Source organism: Babylonia areolata, chromosome 3 (genome assembly GCF_041734735.1).
Source record: "Babylonia areolata isolate BAREFJ2019XMU chromosome 3, ASM4173473v1, whole genome shotgun sequence".
Taxonomy (NCBI): Eukaryota; Metazoa; Mollusca; class Gastropoda; order Neogastropoda; family Buccinidae; genus Babylonia; species Babylonia areolata.
Window position 1 is genome coordinate 60203470 of NC_134878.1, and position 12588 is coordinate 60216057.

Here is a 12588-nt window from a genome sequence, read left to right on the forward strand (position 1 = left end):
GATGAGGGTGTACGCTTGAGCAGAGTAGAACTGAATGCTGATCTGAAGGCTTTAATGTGTGCGGATTTGATTTATAAAATGTGAACAGTTAGCACACACGATCCTGAAGCTCATCCAAAAATTCATGGACAGAAATCATGATTTTGGTGAGTTAAAGGGCAGCTAAGAATAGACGAGAACGTGACACTCCCGGGATTGTTAAAATCCGCAAATAAGCCGCATCATTGTATAAGCCGCAGAGGTTGAAGCTGGGGTAAAAAGTCGCAGCTTTTAGACCGAACTTTACGGTACACTACAAGGACAAGTAAGTTAATAGATAATGAATAAATATATAAATGAAATGTTCATCAACAATAAAAAAAATTTTTTTTTAAAAACCCAAAAAAAACACATGAAGGATACAGCAAATTATTGAAACATTCAACAACAAGAAAAAAGACATATGGAAAAACATCTGATAATATGACGATAAGGAAATTTACGTACACACACACACACACACACAAACTGTATTCTTGTACAAATTGTGTTTATGTGAAATGATAATAAACAAAAACAACAACAAAAAAGAAATCAATCTACATATCAATCAATAAATAACAAAAATGAATAGATCACTAAATGAAGAAAGAAAGAAAGAAAGAACAGAAAAACGAAGGGAAAGGATCCCACCTGGCACCCCCGCCTCATCAGCCAGTCTCTCTATGTCGGCCAGGGAGTAGGGGCAGGCTGACATGTCCAGAGGTTCACCTGCCTCGAAGGCCTTCAGTGCCTGGTCCAGCATCTGGTGACAGACAGTTGCAGTTTCAAGGAGGCATCAGTTTCAGTTTCAGTTTCTCAAGGAGGCCTCACTGATTTCCGACAAACCATATACACTACACCACACCTGCTAGGCAGACGCCTGACAGCAGCATAACCCAGCATGCTTGTCAGGCCTTGAATGCATGCTTATGTATCTGTGTACCTATCAGAGTGGATTTCTGTTTATATTATTTTGCCAGACGACAACACTCTCGTTGCCATGGGTTCTTTTTTCAGTGCGCCAAGTGCGTGCTGCACATGGGACCTCGGTTTATCGTCTAATCGGCAAGGCTAGATGCTCAGTTTGATTTTCCAGGGCCAGAGCAGAATTCAAATCCACGCCCTCACGGACTCTCTGTATTGGCAGCTGAGCGTCTTAAACATTTTGCCACCCTCCTCCTTCAAGGCATATTGATTCATGCATGCTAAACCACACACACACACACACACACATAAGCTGCCTCATATAACATACACACACATTCACACACAAACACCATCTCCCATGACATACATATACACATATGCACATATATACACGCACACATACAGACACACACACATAAACTGCCAGAGTTTACCACTGCAGCCCCCACACTCCACCCACCCACCCCCTACAAACACAAGTGCACAGATGTGCACAATTCTGTGTATGTTTTCAGACTGTCACCTTGGCGTTGTGCAGGAGTTGTCTCTCCTTCCCGGAGTCCCCCCGATCCCTGGCCAGTTTGGCTGCTCTGGTGCTGAGGCCACTCATCTTCGTCAGCAGTTCTACCGTCTTCCTATACTGTTCCGTCTCCTTGCCTGCACCACAACACACGCACACACATGCATGCATACATATACACAAACACACACATGCATGCATACACATACACAAACACACACATGCATGCACCGTGCATACATATACATGCACAGACATGCAGGCACACACATACATATACATGCACACACACACACACACACACACACACGGATACACACACCACATACATACTCAGATTATCACGTACAGACATACATGTAAGATCATACACACACAAACAAAAATCACACATAAACAAGATTCAAGAATTTAAATAACCTTTTGGTGCAAGGAGGATTTCAGCACACACACACACACATACACACAATCAAACAGGCACACACACACATAGAATCATACACACATATGCATAAACACACACAAACACATACACATGCACATACACACACACATACAATCAAAAACACACATACACACACAATCACTCATTCCCACAAACACATACTTGATCACACACACATGCAATCACATATTCACACAATCACACACACAAGAGTCAACATTCTAATCAACCACTGACCCCTTTTATAGCATGGAGGGTTTCAGAACACACATACACCCACCCACATTAAAGACCAGTTCATCTCTTCATTGACTTCTTTCATCATGGAATCAAAACACTGTTCTGCTAAATTTCAACTTACGGAACTTGGGTCCAAGGGCTGGAGAACACGGCAGGTCTTTTTTGTAGATGGGGATGTTGTTTTCTGCCCGCTTCAGCAAGAAATGCAGCTTCTGCAGACATAATACAAACACTTTGGTCTTTTCCCCATCATTTCTTTAACTCTTTGTCTACCCTGTGAGTAAACCTGACCATCTGTGCAGCCAGGTGTGCATGTGAACGTGTGCAGAAATAGTGGTAACTCCTGAACTACAAAATTGATTGCTTTCAAATTTCAAAGCATTTAAGTCATGTGAATAAACTACCTATCTGCAATTTTTTTGTGATTATGGACACCAAAGTAACTGTTTGTTTTCGAGGTGAAATTAACACAATTTTTAAAAATAAAAAACAGAAGCGTGCGTTCTGTGCTCTGTAAGCAAGCATTTTGATGATAAGAAACAAAACTCTGAGACATACAGAACTGAAAAAAAAGCTAACATTATAAAAAGTAACCACTTACGAGTGTAATCCATGCATAAAATCATGCACTGATTTTACATTTTGATGTGCACTGTCATTCAACACAAACTCCACCATGAACCACAGAATGCTTTGTAGCAACACGCTCTCCCTGGGGAGAGCAGCCAAAAATTCACACAGAGAAATATGTTGTGACAAAATATAATGCGATACTATACAATAAAAATGTACAGACCCGGGCGACAAAAGGAACTCAGATTTGCTGACACACATGAGCCACATGTCACGTACCTCAATACCATCCTTCAGTGTTTTGACGCGGACGTTCTTTTTATCTTCATCTGCCACTTCTATGGCTTGGTAGTACAGTGCGATGCGCTCATTTATCACTGATTTGGGGTCCACCACAAACTCTGGAGACAGGTGAGCAGAATCTGACACTGATAAAACATGCACAAATCAATGCATGGTGACAAAAGGGTTGTCTCTTTCAAAAAACATTCCATAGAAAAATCCACCAAATACGAACACTAGATACTAAAACAAATACACACATTCATGTGCAAACACTCAAATACATGGACACACACATGCATTTCTGCAAGTGTGCGCATGCAAACACAAACACACACACATCCACACACACACACACACCCACACCCACAGTCAAACACACACACAAACACACACACACACACACACACACACACAGTCACACACACACAGTCACACACACACACACTGTACCATCATCAGTGGGTAGAGGTACTGGAGGGGGGATTTCTTCAGCTCTGATGGGATAGCCAGCCTGAGCCTTCTCCTGAAGCTTCTGGATCACCTAATAACAACACGATAATGATAATAAAGCAGAAAATAATGATGATAATAATAGCAATAATAGCAACAATAATAATTCAGATTTGATGCTCACCTCCCAGCTTGTGGTTTTTACAATAGAAGTTATACAAATATAAACGTACATACGTCAAGTACTCCATACTCAAACAAGGGTAGGGACACAAAGCACACACACAAACACACCCACACATGACCACCCTAAGCCCAAGAAGCACGTTAATCATAAAGATGGCAGGCAAAAAGGGAGAAGTGTGTTCTGAGAGACTTTTTATCGCAAACTTAATTGGGGAATCCATGTGACGCACTGAGAAGGGCAGTTTGTTCCAAGGAGAAAGAGTGCTGACTTTGGGATATTTTTTGTTTGTTTCTTTGAGGAATTATAACCACTGTAGAATCACCTGCAGTACATTCATTTTATCTATTTATTTTACTGCATATTTTTCTCACAAACTGTTTCAATAACATCTGCTTTTCACTCATCACTCCACAACTATGAAGACATAAGGACAATTACCTCAGTAGGGGCTTAGTATGTGGTGTCCTAAGTATGTTAAATGAGACAGACACTACTGAACACTGCTGAAGTGGGCTCAGCTGCAGTGCAGAATCTCCTCTATGGGGTGGCCTCCTGGTGACGAAACGTCTATGGTTTATTCTAAACTGCAAAAACTTGGATTGCAATGGACGAACCCAGGTGTGGCTATGTATGGGGGGACAGCAAAAAAAGTTTTTTTTTAATCCCAAATGGGACAAGCTGCCAAGGCGAAGTTGTTAGAGTCACAGACTCACAAACACCCATACATACCCTCACCTGCAGATTCACTCAGACTCACAAACACATTCAGAGATACAGGCTCACTCACACAAACTCACAGACACACCACACACACACAAATGTTTACCTGCAAGCCCCTCTGGAGTGTCTGAATCTGTTTGGTTCGGTTCTCCCCGACCATCTCAATGTCAGCGTAGTACAGCGCCTTGTGATAGTCGGCCAGGCGTGATGACAGCTCTCCCAGTGGGTTGGCCAGGGGATCTCCTAAACACAGCACAGTTTTCACATCAGCAATTCATCACGTTTCAGTCTCAGTTAAAAGGAAGAGTCAAAGCATGCAGACTGATCCATATACAGCTTCAGTTTCAATTTCTGAAGGAGGCATCACTGTGTTCGGACTAGTCATGCACTATATTACATCTGTTAGGCAGATGCCTGACCAGCAGCATAACCCAACACATTATTTAGTGCATGCATATATAATTTGTATACCTATCTGACTGGATTTTTTCTGCAGAATTTTGCCAGAGGACAACACTTATGTTGCCATGTGTTCTTTTTCTGTGCACCAAGTGCATACTGCACAAGGTACCTCGGTTTATCATCTCATCTGAATGATGAGGCACTGAGTTTGATTTTCTGAACTTGGGGAGAAAGGGTGAGACTGGTATCTGAACCCAGACCCCATGGACACTTTCAGCAGATAAGCGTCTTAACCATTTTACCACCTTCCTCCTGTGATCCTGATTCATATGTGCACACCACACCTGCCTTGAAAAGAAATTATCAAAATCGCAAAAAGATATATAAAAATATTACATATTAGTGAAAAAGATGATAAATGAATATAATACTGCTACATTAACACCCACAAACATGCATACACACATCCATTTAATAGTATGAAATCAGTAAATGATTCTGTAAAATAAAATAAAAAACCCTCATCAGTTGTATAAATAAATACAGTCATAATGATATTTAATTCAATAGAAGACTCATCAGTTCTAAAATATATATATATATATATATATATATATATATATATATATAAAGTTAAAAAATCTAAAAAGATCTGTAAAATTAACATAAAGAAAACTCAGAAGTTCTATGAAAAAAAGCATTAAAAAGTCTACAAAACTATAAAATCAACACACACACACACAAAAAAAAAAGTTTAAAAAAAGAACAGTGAATTTCTGTACCTGAGTACAGACAAACAACCAGTCTTGAGCCTTGAGGTCAAATTAAAGAAAGAAAGAATGAGCATGCACACACACACACACACACACACACACACACACACACACACACACACACACACCTAAAAACAGAAAAATCATATTATTTAGGTAAGGGACATTCAATTTTTACAGCTGAATTGGTGGCCATCCTTATGGCTTTAAATCATCTTGTTGATATACCAATCATAATAAGTAATATCCTATTTTGTGTTGATTCTCAATCTGTCTTAAAAGGTTTGCTCCTTTTTGAGAATAATCAAAGAGAAGATTTATTTTTTGAAATTAGGTATTTATTGCACTCCCTATTTGTGAAGGGTACAAATGTTGATTTTTGTTGGATACCATCCCACACTGGATTCCGTTATAACGACCAAGCAGATAGGGCAGCAAAAAGGGGAGCAAAAAATCATATAGATAGTATAAAAGTATATTGCCCATTGTCATACAAGGAAATAAGCAATATACTAGAAAGAGACTTTTATAGGTGCTTGAATTCAAGTCTAAAACCTCGTCAGTTGACTCTCTCAGACTTTGGTCCGATTCGCAGACCAATTCTGAGCTTAGCTCTCAGACTATTATCAAATTCATTACGGACCAAGTATTGTTCTAATGTCAAGTGTATATGCTTTAATAACCTGACAATTGAGCATATAATTTTTCACTGTAGCTTGATGAAGCCTTTTGTACACGAAAGTGTGTCTTCACAAGTGACTGAGAACGTTGATGTTTTTGACTTTTTGCATTCATTATCAGTTGTTTCGCTTGTCAGTTTAACGACTTCTCTTTTACGAAGTCCTTTAAGTAATTTCCTGTAACTGTATTTAGAGGGGTTTTTTTTTTGTTTGTTTGTTTGTTTTGTTTTTCTTTCAAATTTCACCCACATTTTTACCCTCATTTGCCCAGTTTCCCCAAACCCTCCCACCCCTTCTAACCGATAATACTCAGATGTATTCATAAATACTTTTACAAAATGTCTTCAATCACCGATATGTGTGACGGGACATTAAACAAAAATTCCTTCCTACACACACAAACACACACACAGTGACAGTCACATATACCATCACACCATGATCCATGAGAACACATTGGCAATCACATATCATCATCACTATTACCCGTTCCCACCTGCATGAGAGTGAACCTGGAGCGGCGGGGGCACGGCGTTGGCAGGAACAACCTGCCCCATGCTGACTCGCTCCATTAAATCCATCAGGATCTGAAATACAGACAGTGTAACAATTCAACTCTTTACATGCACTGTATGGAGTAGACAGCAAGTTTGGAGTGGATTTAACTTTATTCTATTTGGAGGTTCATCAAACCTGCCTTCAGACCTAAGGTGAAATTTAAATGACCTGGAAAAAAGATGCAAAACTCACATGCAAACTTTGCACTGAAAGAACAGAAAAAAAAAGCATAAACCTATTTGTCAATGTGTAAATTCACAGACCCGAATTTTGCATGCTTCACGCTGCAAAACCTTTTCTCTCTTTTTTTCTTTTTCCTCTCTCTCTCTCCCATTTTTTTTTTTTTTTTTTTTCATTTTTCATGACAGAGCGAAACTTTTGACTTTGCAAGCAAATTTTACCAATTTTTTAGCAGAACTCTTCTCAACCGAGGTAGTTGTTTGATGAGATCACCCTCTACTATGTCCATTTCTTGCTCCCTTATTAGCCAAATGCATTTCTTGAACTTGAAGAGAGCTCAATGAAAACCAAGCTCCTGGATCAGGTTGTTCTAAGCACCCTGTAACCCCACACTTTCTCGCTGTCCCATGATTTCCCTCACTTTGATAAAAAGCAAGACTTTGAGAGAAAGTGTGGGAGTGTGAGAAAGTGTCGTTGTTCCCCTCCAGTGCTTTCTCTCAACTGAGAGAAAGTGTGGGATTGTGAGAAAGCATGGGCTACACATAGCTTTTTAGAGACGTTTGATTGGCTATGAGCGGACCGGTCATCTTTTCACTGTTGGCCGCGTGAAATTTGGCCAAGCAGAGCAAACAAATAGGCTTAGTATGCATCGGTTTGACATGGTACAGTCTATGACACCAAATGTGGGATTGCAAGAAAGCATGGGCTAACACACCCTGCTGCTGCCTGAGCTTCAACATGTTCATCCACGTTTGATGCTTTTTCTTTGCTTCTCATCTCTTTTTCCAAGGTAACAGGACTGCATTCAAAATTCTCTCATTACTGCCCAAAGGACAAGTTGTTTTTTTTTGTTTTTTGTTTTTGTTTTGTTTTTTTCAATGTCCTTTTTAGCTTTTATCAGCTGCAAAAACGGGTGTTTCACACTCACACACAAGACAGGATTTTAGTAAGTCAGTTGCATTCAGGTTTAACCAGGTTATTATGTCGTTGAAACTCCAGTTACCTGCTCTCCCATCACACATTCTCACCACCAATACCTGGATATCCTTTTCCAAGGCCTGTCTCCGAGCGCCATCATTGGCGGCAGTGGCGTATTCGATAGCCTGCAGGTACATGGCCACTCGTTCCTCCAGCAGAGTGCTGGTCACTGAGGTCTGGGATACAATAATGATAATATTAAAAATAAAAACAACAATAATAACAATACTGATGATAATAATATACCCCCCAAAACAGAGTATGGCTGCCTACATGGCAGAGTAAAAATGGTCAAACACATAAAAGCCCACTCGTGTGCATAATAACAATAATTATAATAACAACATCATTAACAATATTAAAATGATGAAGATGATGATAGTAATAATAATAATAATAATAATCATTTTAATAGTACTTCTACTACTACTACTAATAATAATAATAAGAAGAAGAAGAAGAAGAAGAAGAACAAGAATAATAATTATTATCATTATTATCATAATTATTACTATTATTATCATTTAAATGTATAATGATAATAAATAAAAAGAAATTAAAATTTTCTTTCCCTTGAAACAGCAATCCTCAAGGCACATCACATGAGTAAAATACAATAAAAAGAAGAATTATATACATAGAAATCATAATCACAAGTAAAATTTCTATAACCAGCCAACCCCGAACCCCTACCCCATTTACTCAGTGCTAACAGTCACCTCAACCAACACCAGCCAGAATACTGTCTCAGCCCACCACATCAAGCTGTTTTACAAAGTACTTGAAAGTTTAAATTACACATCAACAAATCAATCAATCAATCAAATCAAGCAATCAATCAATTGCTTTAATGTCTGAAACAGGGAATATACACTAATACAGATATTTGCCTAAAGACTTGTTATAAAGAAGAACGTGAAAACTATTAAAAAAAAACAACTAATCCACCCCTACACCCAAAACAAAACATAATAATATACAAATTCCATACTGAACGCATCTAAACAAGTAAATAAAGATCCATGGTAGGAAGGACATCACACTCTCAACATCATAATCATAATGACTTTGATCATTATATTGTTGTAGCGTACACCATAAAAAGAAGGAAAAAAGAAAGAAATCTAATTAATGATATAAAGGATAGTAATAATGGGTATATGTGTATATTGCACTCTACCTACTGAGGACAGAAGCCAAGAGCACTAACAATTAACATCAATGAAGGGGGAAAGTGGTGACAAAAATCAGCTTCAGTTTCAGTTTCAGTAGCTCAAGGAGGCGTCACTGCGTTCGGACAAATCCATATACGCTACACCACATCTGCCAAGCAGATGCCTGACCAGCAGCGTAACCCAACACGCTTAGTCAGGCCTTGAGAAAAAAAAAAGAAAAAAAAAGGTGAATAAATAATAGATAAGCATACATAAATAAGTAAATAAATAAATAAATAATAACTATAATATAAAAAATAATATAAAACACACACAATATCACATGTGCCACCACAACAATATCCACACACACACATCACAGTCATCACAGTGGAAGCCTGTCCCTACTCTGCTGCAGATCCTTTCCCAGTTTCTTGTCCCTCTTTTTTCTTCACATTTATTCCGAGCGGTGGATGAACCAGGACACACGGAGAGATCACGAAGGTGCACATGCGTGTACACTGATGCACATACACACTCGCTGACACACACAGAGGCACGCATGTACACACACACTGGCACACACACACACACACAGAGTGACACACACACATGCACGCATGTACACACACACACTGGCAAACACACACACACACACACACACACAGTGACATACACACATATATATACACACATACATATTTAGACACACACACAGATCATCACCACACACACACACACACACACACACCATCACCACACATACACCATCATCACTGCCACCACTACACAACAATGTACACACACACACACACACACACACACACACACACCATCACCACACATACACCATCATCATTGCCACCACTACACAACAATGTCCACACACACACACACACACACACACACACACACCATCACCACACATACACCATCATCATTGCCACCACAACACAACAATGTCCACACACACACACACACACACACATACACACACTCACAAAATCAACATCAACAACAATAGAGTCTGCACTAGTGGGTCACGGTTAAGTATGTGTAATTAAAGACTTTTATAAAATGTGTCGGCAAGATGCTCGAACATATTATTCTGATATCATAAGCCTAACCATTTTTATTCTTACAATTCCCAAGAAAACTTATTTTATCTTCTGATACTGTGATAGGTTCCATTATGATCCCATAATTTTGATCTTGATGTCTGTGAATAGTCATTTAACAGACCACTCAGTCAATCTCTGATAGTGATAGCATTTTCGTTCAACTGTGAAACAACAAAAGTTAATCATGAGGGAGTGCTATGATGTAATGTGGGGAGAGGGGTTGGGGGGAGGAGGGGCGCGCAGGGGGTAGGGGGGTTGTGTGTGTGTGTATGTGTCTTTGTAAATTGTTGTGCTGGCAGTGGCGATGGTGTGTGTGTGTGTGTGTGTGTATGTGTGTGTGTGTATGTGTGTGTGTGTGTATTTGATATTACTTGACTTATATCAAAATGGTATTTATTCTTCAAAGTGGATGAGTTGTATCAGACAAATTTTAATAGAAGCAGGGTATGACTGTGTTTGGGATGGTCAATTCTTCTTGGAGAGGGAATCTTTCTGCAAGAATGTTAACATTGCTTTGAGAGATAGTTTTCAAAATCTATGGAGACATGCTCTAGAGGCGAGTAGTAAATGTTTGTTTTATCAAAATTTCAAAAGTGGATTTGGTAGAGAAAAATATATGTCAAATGCCTGATAATTATGTTATCAGCTTCTTCAGATTTCGAAGTAGTAATCATAAGCTGGAAATAGAAACAGGGAAACACAAAGGTATACCATGAGAGTTACGGTTTTGTAAGGTTTTTAACATGTCTGTGATTGGTGATGAGTTTCATTTTATAATGGAATGTCCCAATTATGATCAGTTATGAAATAGATATGTTCCTAAAAAATATTTGTCTCCAAAATCGGTTTTTAACTTTTGTAATATGCTCAAAGGAGGCAAAAAAGTCATTTTAGCTGTAAGTAAGATGATTAGATATACAAATGTTGCCCAGTTATACTTTTGGAGTTAAAAGACATTTGTGTTTTCTCAACTTTTATGTGACATTCTTGTGTATTTGGAAATGTTTGTTCTGGGCACAAAAACATTATTTTGCAGTAATCCTCCATACTCCAATAGGAGTGAAAGGATAATTAAAACTTGAAAACTTGAAACTTGTGTGTGTGTGTGTGTGTGTGTGTGTACACATGCATACATGTATAAATGTGTGCCTGTGCATCATGCATTCTCAATTATTTGCCTGGAGTAAACTTCTGGTAATATCCTGAAAGTTATCTGTGGTACCAGAAGTAAAAAAAACAACAAATATTTGGGTTTTGCTTTGGATTCATTCTGGAGCTGGCTTACTCTATGTACTGAAAGTCATTCGGTGTGGGCCTGTTTCTTGGTCTGCTTGAATATTCACCATGCCTGTGTGCAGACTTCAGCAGCCAACAAACAGCATGGCACTCAATAAAACCGGATACAAAGCATTTTTCGACCTCCCAAAACTTGAACAGGTGAACACGACAGAGAGCAGGAAACGAGAACGTAATCAAGAGAGTGTATCTAAAATAGGCTGAGCTGTGATATTACTGGTGTACAAACATTTTGTTAAATCCGGAGTGCCTCATCCGGCATCTCATGCTAACTTTCGCTCTCTCACACAAGTCACAGCCATCAACTGCCTACCCTTGCGATGGACCAGTTTGGGGTGCACTTTTATTTATCATTGCAAACCACACAGTAAATCACATCCTTCGCAACTGACAGCCATAAGTTTCGAAATTTTACCGTGTCCATTTTGTAGGCGCGTCCCTCCCTCCCCTGCAACAGAAGTCACTTCTGGAGAAAGATCTCGGTGACACAGTCACAAGATCACAAACACATCTTCGCTCTCCAATTCTCGTTTCGCAGTACGTGCAAAGAAAGAGGTGCCCTCAAGGCGTGTCTGCGCTTGATCTATGTTCCAGCGAGGAAGTGCCAGAACGGGCAATTATAACTCTGAACGTAGCCGGCAGGAAGTGGGTCACTTGCCAGTGACGAGGACATGGAGGCCAAGTTAATGAAATTATCTCCCCCTGCGCGCATCCACACCCACACAAACACGCAGACAAAATAATACATGAGAGAGAGAGAGAGAGGGGGGGGGGGGGGGTCTTGTTGTAAATGAATGAGCAGCTGAGGCAAAGCAGCCGTGAAAAGGTTAATATGTGCATGAAAAAATATTTGTTTCTAGATCGGTTTTCATCATTTTTTGGTAATAATAATTATGTTCAAAAGAGAGGGGGGAGGGGGGGTCATTTTAGCTGTACTGAACTTTAATAAATTTACATATGTTGTCTGGCTTTTAATTTTTAATTTTTGTAATATTATGCTCAAAGGAGGGGGGGAGGGGGCGGGGTCATTTTAGCTGTACTCAGTGAACTTCAGTGAGCTTATTAAATTTGAATTGAG

The 12588-nt window shown here is 39.3% G+C and overlaps 1 protein-coding gene across 1 annotated transcript in view; it reads right to left on the reverse strand.

Moving 5' to 3' along the window:
- LOC143280163 (uncharacterized) overlaps positions 1-12033 on the reverse strand; it is a 32845-nt gene extending 20812 nt beyond the window's left edge. Inside the window, exons 1-9 of the mRNA XM_076584747.1 lie at positions 11926-12033; positions 7999-8115; positions 6720-6810; positions 4475-4611; positions 3462-3552; positions 3006-3127; positions 2275-2365; positions 1472-1605; positions 673-784 (exon numbers count right to left, since the gene is read on the reverse strand). Of these exons, the coding sequence (XP_076440862.1) occupies positions 673-784; positions 1472-1605; positions 2275-2365; positions 3006-3127; positions 3462-3552; positions 4475-4611; positions 6720-6810; positions 7999-8115; positions 11926-11934 (904 nt within the window). The 5' untranslated portion in view covers positions 11935-12033. The remainder of the gene's footprint in view (positions 1-672; positions 785-1471; positions 1606-2274; positions 2366-3005; positions 3128-3461; positions 3553-4474; positions 4612-6719; positions 6811-7998; positions 8116-11925) is intronic.
- Positions 12034-12588: the final 555 nt, after the last annotated feature.